This window comes from Apium graveolens, chromosome 11 (assembly GCF_009905375.1).
Source record: "Apium graveolens cultivar Ventura chromosome 11, ASM990537v1, whole genome shotgun sequence".
Taxonomy (NCBI): domain Eukaryota; kingdom Viridiplantae; phylum Streptophyta; class Magnoliopsida; order Apiales; family Apiaceae; genus Apium; species Apium graveolens.
This window is the reverse complement of record NC_133657.1, coordinates 141,620,019-141,635,400: the sequence shown is the minus strand read 5'-3', so window position 1 is coordinate 141,635,400 and position 15,382 is coordinate 141,620,019. Positions and strand designations below refer to the sequence as shown.

General features: G+C 34.4%; 1 protein-coding gene across 1 annotated transcript; it reads right to left on the bottom strand.

Moving 5' to 3' along the window:
- Window positions 1-9,432: 9,432 nt before the first annotated feature.
- Window positions 9,433-13,671, bottom strand: LOC141696901 (asparagine synthetase [glutamine-hydrolyzing]). The gene is made up of 13 exons (XM_074501040.1): window positions 13,398-13,671; window positions 12,323-12,461; window positions 12,133-12,228; window positions 11,805-11,946; window positions 11,529-11,719; window positions 11,261-11,422; window positions 11,027-11,107; window positions 10,723-10,944; window positions 10,503-10,637; window positions 10,331-10,411; window positions 10,165-10,251; window positions 9,966-10,073; window positions 9,433-9,880 (listed from the first exon to the last, which is right to left on the bottom strand). The coding sequence occupies exons 1-13, from the start codon at window positions 13,475-13,477 to the stop codon at window positions 9,635-9,637; spliced, it is 1,770 nt and encodes a 589-aa protein (XP_074357141.1). The 5' UTR covers window positions 13,478-13,671; the 3' UTR covers window positions 9,433-9,634.
- Between the last annotated feature and the right edge of the window lie 1,711 nt (window positions 13,672-15,382).

The window sequence follows — 15,382 nt, the reverse complement described above, 5'->3', positions numbered from 1 at the left end:
GGAAGATATGAGAAGCATTGAGCATCATCTTATCATTAACCAATTTTCTAAGTAATACACACATGCAAACACATATCTTCACTCTAAATCATTTAAAAACACAAACCCTTTTGTTTTCATGAAAACCGAATTCAAAACCACCAAATCCAACTTTAGATTTTCTCAAAAACTTGAAGATAGTGACATGCATGTATATATATAGGTAGATAACACAAAATCTCACACAATCATGGTTCTATAACCGAAAAAGAGTGAAGAACAAGTGATAGATTGAAGAGAGAGTGTACCGAGAGTGAGAGAGAGAGAAATCCCGAGAGGGATGAAGAAATGAGAGAAAAAAAGAGAAGAGAGAAGCTCGGGTGAAAAAGAAAGAAGAGAGGAGGTGGGTGTGATTATATACTACCAAGGGAGGGGTAGTATCGTAATTAGGTATCTCAATTCTGATTCAATTTTTATTCTTAAAAGAAAACGAATTTAATCTGCAAATATCTCTCTCAGAAAAGATGAATTTGATATGAATGATAATTTTAAAACATGAATCTCGAAATTAGATTTCCAACCATTACTCATAAGAAGATTTTGAGCGTACGGTTGATTTTATATGATTTTTACAAGTTTGTGCTAATAATAACACTTTATCACATAAAAATCAATTTAAAATGCAACGACCAACAAATAAATCCGACCATCATTTTTAGAAAGTCTACAGGATTATTACGAAGATAACAAAACAAATCTCATGCAGTTATCTTGCTCAGATGATTTTATAAAAATGCGCGAAGGTTAAATAAACCTTTATTTAACCTTAAGAGCAACTGTCCTTGACTTTCTCCCATGCCTCTTGCTTCTTTGATCCATCTCAAGTTCATGAGTCTTGAGCATACCATAAATTTCATCAAGAGTAGTTTCATCAAGAGCATAGTTGTCTCTTATAGTTGTGCCCTTCAGATCCCAACTTTCAGGAAGAACTAAAAGGAATTTAAGATTAGTATCTTCAAGATCATATTCCTTATCCACCAGTGACAGATCATTCAAGAGTTTGACAAATCTGTCATATAAACCAGTTAATGACTCATCAGGTTTTGAGTCAAAGTGCTCATACTTTTGAGTGAGTATAGTCCTTCTGTTCTTCTTAATTGAATCAGTTCCCTGTCATCTTGTCTCCAATGCATCCCATATCTCCTTTGCAGTCTTGCAGTTAATTACCCTGTTTGACATTACATTATCAATGACACTATGCAACAAATGTCTTACCTTTGCATCCTTTGCAATAGATGAGATATCTTCAGCTGTATATTCACTTTTCTCCTTTGGTACAGTCTGTGATGGCTGATCTGCAACTACAACAGAGAGCTTGGTTGACTTATGTGGTCCTTCATTAATTCTGTCAAGGTATTCTGGATCTGTAGCTTCCAGAAACATAGACATCCTCACCTTCCATATGGGATACTCAGAAGGTTTAAGTATGGGAACCCTAATAGTCTCATATCGATTATGGATTTGAGTCTTTGGAGTTTCTTCAGTTTTGGTGGGCTTGGTTGGAGTTTGTGCTTCTTCAGACATGATTGTTTTTGGATCTTTACTGTATGTATGTTAACATATTGCTCTGATACCACTTGTTAAGTCACACACACTATAAAAGGGGATTTAATACAGTGTTTACTACAATCAAATCGAATATAAGAACTCAAGTAACAAAACACAGATTTTATTCAACACAATAAACTCTGTTATAAAGAACTGTTCTCTCTTAGTAATGAACAAATAATCATGAGAGCTGTTAGGGTTACAATGAATAATAAACTCGATTAAGATAACACATATAGTGTAAACCCTATGTCTGTGTTTATATACTACACAGTTACAAGATAATCTTCTAATTGATATCGAATATAATTATGCTTCCTAATATATATCAATCAGTTATCTTTTCTTTCAAGTATTCTATTCCTTATAGAATTCTTCTCCATGCATATCTTTTCTTATTTCAGTCTCGATGTTCTTTCCTTTCAATCAGCCGTCTTCCTTATCTGAACGCCTCCTTAAGTCCTGATATTATCTACTGATAAATATCTCCTGATAACTTAAGTTCTGATAACTTAAGTCCTGACTTCAGTATAAGTACTGATTTCCAGTTAAGTCATGATTTGTCCTGTTAACTAAGATCTGAAAACTAAACACATATCATATTAGACATGACATCACAAATATATCTAACATACGTCGATTGAATTTTGTCTAGTTTATTAAACCCGTACTTTTGTTTATAGAATCGACTTGCCAAGAGTTTCAGTCAGGTGTTAGAAAAATCTAGAAAGCAAGTTGTGCATCTTGTAACTGTGTAGTATATAAACACAGACATAGGGTTTACACTATATGTGTTATCTTAATCGAGTTTATTATTCATTGTAACCCTAACACCTCTCGTGATAATTTGTTCATCACTGAGAGAGAACAGTTCTTTGTAACAGAGTTTATTGTGTTGAATAAAATCTGTGTTTTGTTACTTGAGTTCTTATATTCGATTTGATTGTAGTAAACACTGTATTCAACCCCCTTCTACAGTGTGTGTGACTTAACAAGTGGTATCAGAGCAATCTGTTAACATACATACAGTAAAGATCCAAAAACAATTATGTCTGAAGAAGCACAAACTCCAACCAAGCCCACCAAAACTGAAGAAGCTCCAAAGACTCAAATCCATAATCGATATGAGACTATTAGGGTTCCCATACTTAAACCTTCTGAGTATCCCATATGGAAGGTGAGGATGTCTATGTTTCTGGAAGCTACAGATCCAGAATGCCTTGACAGAATTAATGAAGGACCACATAAGCTAACCAAGCTCTCTGTTGTAGTTGCAGATCAGCCATCACAGACTGTACCAAAAGAGAAAAGTGAATATACAGCTGAAGATATCTCATCTATTGCAAAGGATGCAAAGGTAAGACATTTGCTGTATAGTGCCATTGATAATGTCATGTCAAACAGGGTAATTAACTGCAAGACTGCAAAGGAGATATGGGATGCATTGGAGACAAGATGCCAGGGAACTGATTCAATTAAGAAGAACAGAAGGACTATACTCACTCAAAAGTATGAGCATTTTGACTCAAAACCTGATGAGTCATTAACTGGTTTATATGACAGATTTGTCAAACTCTTGAATGATCTGTCACTGGTGGATAAGGAATATGATCTTGAAGATACTAATCTTAAATTCCTTTTAGCTCTTTCTGAAAGTTGGGATCTGAAGGCCACAACTATAAGAGATAACTATGCTCTTGATGAAACTAGTCTTGATGAAATTTATGGTATGCTCAAGACTCATGAACTTGAGATGGATCAAAGAAGCAAGAGGCATGGGAGAAAGTCAAGGACAGTTGCTCTCAAGGCAACTGTCCTTAAAAGTTACGTAATTACTATTGTGCAATGAGTCGAATAGCACAGTATTGTTTCACATAATCACAACTTCAACATACTCTATGCTATGCCAAAATGATCATCTTGAATTCTAGTCGATCAAGATTCCTACTAGTTTAGGTTTTGGCACAGCCGAAGTTTAGGTTTATATAAAAAGATCAGTATCTTACAAAACCACCCCAACATACTACAAATTACAGAAGCATGTCCTTGGTGAAAATCAAGGATTTCGTCGATGAAGCTTGAACAAGATACACAATTGTAATATAGTAAAACTTAAAACAGAATTTGTTACTTGAACAATACAACACACACGATCTACAATACCTGTCAACTGTTACAAGTAAAAACAGGTAGTTATTCACTTTACATATCACACACAAAGTTCACACCGTGACAGCTAAAAAACATGCTGCGATTTCTACACATCTTAGATTCACAATGAATCTGGTGCTCGATGCTGGGAATACTAACTTCGAATTGTGAGCTGGGGTGCACTTACTTCCATCAATCGAGGAACATTGTCAATAATATTAGTAGCCAAATTCTTGTTTGCAGTAGACGCCTGTTGTTTCTCATATGCAGAATTGTGAACCCCAAGGGCAGCCCGGCCAGAGGGGTCGAGGTTATTTGACCAGGAAGAATCCCACTCGACAGCCTTGGCTGTACTGAAAGCTATACTTGCTCCACCTGGGACGGACAATCTTGCTGAATTATGCTTAAACAAATGAGAGAATGTATGATTAGATACTGATAGATTATCAGTTTGGCTAATGTGAAGCATAGAACATTAAAAGCACCTATGAAAAGAACCTCTCGAAAATCATTCTATAGTAATATGCTTCTTTTGTGACAGGGGTATTGTGTGGGAAGATATGAGAAGCATTGAGCATCATCTTATCATTAACCAATTTTCTCAAGTAATACACACATGCAAACACATATCTTCACTCTAAGTCATTTAAAAACACAAACCCTTTTGTTTTCACGAAAACCGAATTCAAAACCACCAAATCCAACTTTGGATTTTCTCAAAAACTTGAAGATAGTGACATGCATGTATGTATATAGGTAGATAACACAAAATCTCACACAATCATGGTTCTATAACCGAAAAAGAGTGAAGAACAAGTGAGAGGTTGAAGAGAGAGTGTACCGAGAGTGAGAGAGAGACAAATCCCGAGAGGGATGAAAAAAATGAGAGAAAAAGAGAGAGAAAAGAGAAGATCGGGTGAAAAAGAAAGAAGAGAGGAGGTGGGTGTGATTATATACTACCAAGGGAGGGGTAGTATCGTAATTAGGTATCTCAATTCTGATTCAATTTTTATTCTTAAAAGAAAACGAATTTAATCTGCAAATATCTCTCTCAGAAAAGATGAATTTGATACGAATGATAATTTTAAAACATGAATCTCGAAATTAGATTTCCAACCATTACTCATAAGAAGATTTTGAGCGTACGGTTGATTTTATATGATTTTTACAAGTTTGTGCTAATAATAACACTTTATCACATAAAAATTAATTTAAAATGCAACGACCAACAAATAAATCCGACCATCATTTTTAGAAAGTCTAAAGGATTATTACGAAGATAACAAACAAATCTCATGCAGTTATCTTGCTCAGATGATTTTATAAAAATGCGCGAAGGTTAAATAAACTTTTATTTAACCTTAAGAGCAACTGTCCTTGACTTTCTCCCATGCCTCTTGCTTCTTTGATCCATCTCAAGTTCATGAGTCTTGAGCATACCATAAATTTCATCAAGAGTAGTTTCATCAAGAGCATAGTTGTCTCTTATAGTTGTGCCCTTCAGATCCCAACTTTCAGGAAGAACTAAAAGGAATTTAAGATTAGTATCTTCAAGATCATATTCCTTATCCACCAGTGACAGATCATTCAAGAGTTTGACAAATCTTTCATATAAACCAGTTAATGACTCATCAGGTTTTGAGTCAAAGTGTTCATACTTTTGAGTGAGTATAGTCCTTCTATTCTTCTTAATTGAATCAGTTCCCTGGCATCTTGTCTCCAATGCATCCCATATCTCCTTTGTAGTTTTGCAGTTAATTACCCTGTTTGACATGACATTATCAATGACACTATGCATCAAATGTCTTACCTTTGCATCCTTTGTAATAGATGAGATATCTTCAGCTGTATATTCACTTTTAAGCGGAGGCATGGTAAAACACTTTTACACATACAAAATCCAAATAAAAGCATATAAATCGTGATTAAAACATAAGAATCGATTACTAACCTTTAATAGCGATCCAAAAGCAACGATTGGAGATCCTTAGCAGCTGCTCCTCAAACGTGAAGCACTCCACCGGTATCCACCAAGAAAACGACGTTAAGGAGGAGGAGGTGGAGAGAATTAGGTTTTCTAAAAACTTTTGGGTTAGGGTTAGAATGAAAATAGGGTTTATAATAGTATATTTATAGGCAAAATTTTCAGCTGAAATTTTCCCATAAAATATTATTATTATTAACCCATTTATTATTCTCATTAATAATTAAAACACCTTTTAATTATTATTCCTTTTTCTAAACACTTTAGAAATAATTCTCTCTCTTGATTTAATTTCCAAAAATTAAATTCTTAATTATAATATTAAGAACTTTTCTTAATTAATTTATAATCAATTAAATCTCATTTAATCAATTATTAAATTTGCCAATTAATTATTTATTTCATAAATAAATAATTATCAGCCATTATTAATTAATTCCTCCACCATTAAATCATTCTCTTTTTATGGTGTGGCCCTGTAGGTTCAATATTAAGCACGTAGTAGAAATAAATAATAATAAAACTATTTTAACATTATTTATATAAATTCTCTAATTTATTAAATATGATTAAATAATTAATCATATTTATTCTACATCGTGAGGGATACTTCTCAGCATATCGCGACTATCCGGATAATACGAATTCACTGCTTAGAATACCAAGAACCTATTCAGTGAATAGTTACCGTACAATAAACTCCTTCTATCCTACAATGTCCTGATTATATACAAGGCATGGATCTTGTGTCAAGCCTATCTAATTTAATTATTTGCTTTGCCATTCACTATGCTCAGTTCTATGTAAATTAGAAACTACTTTCTAATTTCATTCACTCTGGCCAGAGATTCCTGAACTAGCATAAGTGGATCAACCTTGAACATTCTCTTCCTTCACTGGAAGGGGTAGATCCTTTATTGATCATACACTATCTTCGTGTACAAATTTCTATACCCAGTAGAGCCCTAATAATTGTCCCTGGAGACTAAGAACTAAACCAAAGCATAGTTCAGTGTACACAAGATGACTATGATGACCTCAAGTCTAAGGATACTTGTACAACTATCACTATGTGAATAACTGCTGACACGTGAGTGAACTCCATCAGTTGTTCAGTTGTGCGAGTCATGTTCAGTGAACTTATTCTATAATAAGCACCTACATACTAGCTATAGTGTCACCACACAAATATCTATGAGAACAGACATCCTTCAAAATGAAGCAAGCATAGTATGTACCGTTCTTTGCGGATTATTAATTACCAGTTAGTAATCCTATGACCAGGAACTATTTAAGTTTAGAGTTATCATCTTTTAGGTCTCACTATTATGATCTCATCATAATCCATAAAAGCTTTACTCTAAACTATGGTATATCTTATTTAAACACTTAAATAGATAGAGCCCGTAATAAAAACAAAACAAGTCTTTTATTAATATCAATGAAATCAAAACAGATTACATAAAAGTTATTCCTAAATCCTCATACATGATTGGACTTAGGACATATTCCTTTCAGATTTGAGTCTTTGGAGTTTCTTCAGTTTTGGTGGGCTTGGTTGGAGTTTGTGCTTCTTCAGACATGATTGTTTTTGGATCTTTACTGTATGTATGTTAACAGATTGCTCTGATACCACTTGTTAAGTCACACACACTATAGAAGGGGGTTGAATACAGTGTTTACTATAATCAAATCGAATATAAGAACTCACGTAACAAAACACAGATTTTATTCAACACAATAAACTCTGTTACAAAGAACTGTTCTCTCTTAGTGATGAACAAATTATCACGAGAGCTCTTAGGGTTACAATGAATAATAAACTTGATTAAGATAACACATATAGTGTAAACCCTATGTCTGTGTTTATATACTACACAGTTACAAGATAATCTTCTAATTGATATCGAATATAATTCTGCTTCCTAATATATATCAATCAGTTATCTTTTCTTTCAAGTATTCTATTCCTTATAGAATTCTTCTCCATACATATCTTTTCTTATTTCAGTCTCGATGTTCTTTCCTTTCAATCAGTCGTCTTCCTTATCTGAACGCCTCCTTAAGTCCTGATATTATCTACTGATAAATATCTCCTGATAACTTAAGTTCTGATAACTTAAGTCCTGACTTCAGTATAAGTACTAATTTCCAGTTAAGTCATGATTTAACCTGTTAAGTAAGATCTGAAAATTAAACACAAATCATATTAGACATGACATCACAAATATATCTAACATACGTCGATTGAATTTTGTCTAGTTTATTAAACCCGTACTTTTGTTTATAGAATCGAGTTGCCAGGAGTTTCAGTCAGGTGTTAGAAAAAGCTAGAAAGAAAGTTGTGCATCTTGTAACTGTGTAGTATATAAACACAGACATAGGGTTTACACTATATGTGTTATCTTAATCTAGTTTATTATTCATTTTAACCCTAACAGCTCTCGTGATAATTTGTTCATCACTGAGAGAGAACAGTTCTTTGTAACAGAGTTTATTGTGTTGAATAAAATCTGTGTTTTGTTACTTGGGTTCTTATATTCGATTTGATTGTAGTAAACACTGTATTCAACCCCTTCTATAGTGTGTGTGACTTAACAAGTGGTATCTGAGCAATCTGTTAACATACATACAGTAAAGATCCAAAAACAATCATGTCTGAAGAAGCACAAACTCCATCCAAGCCCACCAAAACTGAAGAAGCTCCAAAGACTCATATCCATAATCGATATGAGACTATTAGGGTTCCCATACTTAAACCTTCTGAGTATCCCATATGGAAGGTGAGGATGTCTATGTTTCTGGAAGCTACAGATCCAAAATACCTTGACAGAATTAATGAAGGACCACATAAGCCAACCAAGCTCTCTGTTGTAGTTGCAGATCAGCCATCACAGACTGTACAGAAAAGAGAAAAGTGAATATACAGCTGAAGATATCTCATATATTGCAAAGGATGCAAAGGTAATACATTTGCTGCATAGTGCCATTGATAATGTCATGTCAAACAGGGTAATTAACTGCAAGACTGCAAAGGAGATATGGGATGCATTGGAGACAAGATGTCAGGGAACTGATTCAATTAAGAAGAACAGAAGGACTATACTCACTCAAAAGTATGAGTACTTTGACTCAAAACCTGATGAGTCATTAACTGGTTTATATGACAGATTTGTCAAACTCTTGAATGATCTGTCACTGGTGGATAAGCATTATGATCTTGAAGATACTAATCTTAAATGCCTTTTAGCTCTTCCTGAAAGTTGGGATCTGAAGGCCACAACTATAAGAGATAACTATGCTGTTGATGAAACTACCCTTGATGAAATTTATGGTATGCTCAAGACTCATGAACTTGAGATGGATCAAAGAAGCAAGAGGCATGGGAGAAAGTCAAGGACAGTTGCTCTCAAGGCAACTGTCCTTAACAGTTACGTAATTACTATAGTGCAATGAGTCGAATAGCACAGTATTGCTTCACATAATCACAACTTCAACATACTCTATGCTATGCCAAAATGATCATCTTGAATTCTAGTCGATCAAGATTCCTACTAGTTTAGGTTTTGGCACAGCCGAAGTTTAGGTTTATATAAAAAGATCAGTGTCTTACAAAACCACCCCAACATACTACAAATTACAGAAGCATATCCTTGGTGAAAATCAAGGATTTCGTCGATGAAGCTTGAACAAGATACACAATTGTAATATAGTAAAACTTAAAACAGAATTTGCTACTTGAACAATACAACACACACGATCTACAATACCTGTCAACTGTTACAAGTAAAAACAGGTAGTTATTCACTTTACATATCACACACAAAGTTCACACGGTGACAGCTAAAAAACATGCTGCGATTTCTACACATCTTAGATTCACAATGAATCTGGTGCTCGATGCTGGGAATACTAACTTCGAATTGTGAGCTGGGGTGCACTTACTTCCAACAACCGAGGAACATTGTCAATAATATTAGTAGCCAAATTCTTGTTTGCAGTAGACGCCTGTTGTTTCTCATATGCAGAATTGTGAACCCCAAGGGCAGCCCGGCCAGAGGGGTCGAGGTTATTTGACCAGGAAGAATCCCACTCGACAGCCTTGGCTGTACTGCAAGCTATACTTGCTCCACCTGGGACGGACAATCTTGCTGAATTCTGCTTAAACAAATGAGAGAATGTACGATTAGATACTGATAGATTATCAGCTTGGCTAATGTGAAGCATAGAACATTAAAAGCACCTGTGGAAAGAACCTCTCGAAAATCATTCTATAGTAATATGCTTCTTTTGTGACAGGGGTATTGTGTGGGAAGATATGAGAAGCATTAAGCATCATCTTATCATTAACCTGAATGACAGTTAAATATTAATCAATTTTGAAATGTTTCCGGAGATGCAAAAACAAGAAAATTGTTAAAGATTCGTGAATGATGCATTACATGTATATCAGCATGAGCTTTAAGCCCGTCAATCCAACTGTAGCCAACACCATCACTGAACTGCTCTTTCTGCCTATATAAAATATGCTGCCAGACATAAGAGATGCATGTTAGCTTTTTGTGAATGAACAATTGCATGAACAAAGCACAAGTCATTAGTTCGAACCTTGGGCAGATATGGATTCTCTTCATCATCAAAAGCCTTTCTAAGGATCCACTTCTCGATACGTTTTTCCTCTGGCTTAATCTGAAGTATAAGGACGCATTATGCAAGTGATTATTTTTGAATTTTCAAGTAATATTGTAAACATGAGCAGCGCGATGATAACTGTTCTTACCATCTTCCACTCAGGGTCAATATTCATTGCAACATTAATGAATTCCTTGTCCAAAAATGGAACCCGGGCTTCTAAGCCCCAAGCAGATGTTGCTTTGTTTGCTCTTAAACAATCATATTGGTGGAGAGCCTTTATCTGTGTACAAAAAGAGCCAAAACATAATTTCTTCTGTTGAGATCCTATACACTACAAAATCTTTTTTTTAACAAAAGTCTACTACCTTGTGGCATGTTTCACGATGAAATTCTTCTTTGTTGGGTGCTTTGTGAAAGTACAAATATCCACCAAAAATTTCATCAGAACCTTCACCAGAAATGACCATTTTAACTCCTAGTGACTTGATTTTACGTGACATAAGGAACATAGGAGTGCTAGCTCTGATTGTTGTGACATCATAAGTTTCAATATGGTAAATAACATCCTCAATCGCGTCAATTCCATCCTGTCACATAAGAAGCAGCCATACCTTGTCAATTAAACAGAGACTTTAGAGACAAAAAAGGAGACTGTAGTTGATCGAATACCTGAACAGTGAAGTGAAACTCATGGTGCACAGTTCCCAGATAATCAGCAACTTCTTTTCCAGCCTTCAAATCTGGTGAACCCTATGGACAATGTATATGAACTAAAAATTAGATGGTTTTTATTTCTGCGCATTCATATTCGCTCAATTAATGATGACAAATATATCAAAGCTAAATCATGGTTGAGGTATTTGATATTTCACGGCCTTTTATTATTGAAGGCAAAAAGTTTACCTCAAGGCCAACACAGAAAGAATGAAGCTGTGCTCCCCATTGTTTTGCAGCCTTGGTGCCTGCCAAGTGACGAGCTGTAATCGAAGCAACTAACGACGAGTCAAGACCACCGGATAAAAGAACTCCGAAAGGTACATCAGTCATCAGTCTTTTAATCACAGCCTGCACAAAAATGTGTAAATTACATCAGTTATCCTTGCAAGCATGTGCTGTTAAGAGTATGCATAATTTGTGATGTAAATTCTTAAGAAAAATAAAAAATCCTCACATCTTCAAATGCACGTCTTAGAATGAGTGGATCGTACGGGGCTGATGGAATTGCTTCAGAGAACCAAGTAGGATTGTACCATCTTTTCAGGCCTCCTGTCTTGCTAGAATACAAATGCCCTGGTGGGAAGGCCTCAAAATGTTCGCAGTCATCATTCAGGCCTTTCATTTCAGAAGAAATCCATATTGAACCTGAAGACAGCATATAAAATCATATGAAACAACTAGTTCAAAGAATTATTTTAGATAAAATTTGAAAATGATAATGAAAGTTTACCATCAAGTCCCCAGCCAAAATATAGGGGTGTAATCCCAATGGCATCACGAGCAACAATGAAGCTATTATCGCGGGTATCTAGTAACACGAAGGAGAACATTCCATCTAACATGTCCACAAAGTTTTCTCCATGCTCTTCATACTGATGTAAGGAGGTAAGTTAATTATTTACAGACCAAAATTGTTGTAATTGTTTATAAGCTATAAACAAAGCTTTGGTTTATCCAAATATCATATATTTCAGTAAAAATGAGTTGTTTGTTAACTCTATTTAGCCCTTGCACATCATTCACTTTTAGATTATAAATTTGCGCATGGAACAACTTACAAGATGAGCAATAACATCACAATCACTTCCGGTTTTGAATTTGTGGTTAGGCAAACTCTTTCGCAATTCCTCATGGTTGTAGATCTCTCCATTGACCTGGTTTCAGTCGTACATGGAGAAGTTAAGTTCGATAAAAAAGAAAATGTAGACAGGGCTGGTATTTCATTTAATTTACTCAAATAAGACTCACGGTGACCACAATCTTCTCATCTTCATTGTAGAGAGGCTGATCACCAGAAGCAGGATCAATAATTGCTAGCCTTTGGTGAGCCAAATAGCAGTCACCATATTGGTAAAGACCACTCCAGTCAGGACCACGGTGCTTCAATCTGTTTCGTCATGCAACAAAACTAATATAATTAATCCTTATTAAGGTCAAGTATGATATAATCTTAAGCCATTCTCGTAACACTTCAAGGTTTTTGTCGAGATCTACATCTAACATACATCGAGGACCCTGTATTTTTTCAAAATTTCAATTCGGACATAAACGTTGATTATTACCTAAATTAAAGATTTTGATCTACTCATCAACTCGCAAATAGGTGTGCCAGTAAGGGGCATATTATATGCACCATCAACACACTACTGTATAAAATTTGGTTTATGTAATTGGCTAACAAATCACCATCAACCTCGTTTGTCCTCTTTCTATGATACTCCAATAATCACACGCTATTGCTACTGAATTATTCTCAAATAGTCAAATGATCCAAAAGCAAACTGTACCATCTTTATAAGGAATTGACCCATCTCCACACCAACATATTTTTCCTTAATTTGATTATAGGTATACATAGTTAAAATATGGAAAGTGAAGTCATACAACATGAAATTAAATTATTGAACATCAATAATTTAATTTCAAATATTTGAGTAACTCCTATAGCAATTAGCAAGCCTGACATCAAAGTAGCATCAGTATTAAACGTCAAATATTTTACAACTCATATTTCAATGTAAATTAAGTTAATAACAACTGACCATATACCATTAAGATACCATGGTACACGGTCCAAGCTGATGGTCAAAATATACCAAATTTTAGTGTAAAAATTAAGAAATAATTTGGTCCGGTCCCCCTAAACTTTATTCTTGGGTCCCCTCTATACTATGTTCTTGGTTCCGCCCTTGCAAACAATCAACGAGATCCTAGCCTAGTAGAGAAAGTCGTGGTTACTGAAGTCGTGGCTCGTTTAAATCAAAATATAAACACATATAAGACATGCACAAACTTATGACAATAATTAGTGGGAAGACGATACCTGCGAGAGAGCTCGAGAACACGAACCCTTTTGGCCTGAGAATCATCGGAGCAACCCAAAACAGCTAAAATTCCACACATGATTTATTAAATTTTAATTATTTTATTTATTATTTTGGTACCGAAATCAAGAAAAAGAGAGAGAAATGGGGGAGAGATGATATAAAGAAAGAAAAGGGCAAAGGGTGACGCAGGGAGAGGAGAGATCGAGAACCAAGTACTAGTAGTGTATGTGATGTGTTGTAAATTGTAATGGAGTAGTTATGAGATGTAATGTTAGCTTATAACGTGTCCTATTTATAGGACATTTGTGGGTCCCCATCTCAAGCGGCGACGTTCTCCTCGTCGATTTTAAGTTTACACCGTAAAAACTAAAATATTCATCATGACTTTTTTAATATTGTAATAAATTACATTATCTTTCCCTTTCTGCTTTCCTATCTTGTTCGATGCTCATTTTTTCCACATAAAATTGATGGGGACGTATTTTTTTAAAAATAATTCTTGCTTCATGTGTATTTTCCACGTAAATGACAGAGACGTTTTTGGTTTTTTGTTCATATCAAGTATATATGCACGACTACTTAAATTGAAACGGTTGTATTATTAATTTTTATTTTATCAGTTAATTAATAAAAACTCATATGAATTATCCAATCGGTCACATATCTCTTAATATTAACAATTTTTTGAATATTCGCCAAATTCTATAACATAAAATTTAAATGACATTCATTGATGTGAATCAACCGATAAGTTAAATAAAAATTTGTGTAGCATATCAATAAAAATAATTCCAAATTCCCTTATAAACTTCAAAGTTTTAAATTAACTGCATGTCTTAAATTTAGTAGAGGCACAATTTATTTAAACAGTTAAGATAATATACATTTCGACTAAATCTTCCCCGGTATATTCAAATTTTTTCCTTTTTTGCCCACAAGGGTTGACTCAGTTGGTTAAAAAGAGGAAAACTATTTCTCTCGGTCACAGGTTCGAATCTCACGGGAGGAGAATTTATGATTATATCTCATGAGCCAGAGTCTGTCACTTAAATGCGCTTTAACTTGGTTCACGTGGTTTACAGGTTATTGCGTGAGCCCGTAGGGTTTACCCAGTACGCACCCGAAAGGTAGCGGCTGCGGGTTAACTACGATAAAATAATAATAAAATTCAATAATTCATTATGTTATCAAAATTTTGAATATCAAAACTTCTTTGTCTCAAGCGAATATTCCTTTGTCTTTTTTGTAATTTAATTTTTTTAAAATATTACGTGATTTAGTTTAATACTATTTTGAACATCTTTATTTTATATGGATCAGATACACGATTCTCGTTTATTAATAATTTCTTAATTTTTGTTTCTTAAATTTTGGTATTCGTCCATATAGTTTTTCTCTTTAATTCTTTAGTGGTCAAATTGATCATTTTTATCGAAGTTTTGAACTTATTTTTACATAATTTGAAAAAAAACTGAAAATTTCATAGTATACTAAAATAGATAAAATGTGCTTTTTAATGATGATATTTTTTTATTTTTTTTCAAGTAATAATATACTTATAAATGTATGTGAAATTTTCATCAAAATTTAAAAGAGAACAACTAATTAAGAACTTAGAGTTCTAATATTTAGGATATCCTGAAGAATATTTTTTCAACAGCAGAAAAGGATATACTTCGCAGGAACGCATTATGAGAAGTACATGTGATATAAAAGATCGATCAAATTGAACTTATAATTTCATCGTCATTCATGACTCGTACCTTCGACCTTGTAGTAACCTACGAATTGTTTCTAAGAAATGGATCTCCAAAATGTGATACACGTTACAGGCGCTACCTACACTACAGTAGGTTTGTTAAAAGACTGGGACATCACATGTGCAGAGACATGTCGCATTGTCTAACTTAAGGTTTATCCATTATCAAGCTTCTGAGCCATACGGAACTAATAGCCAATGGTAGAGCTGGAGTGCGAGGAT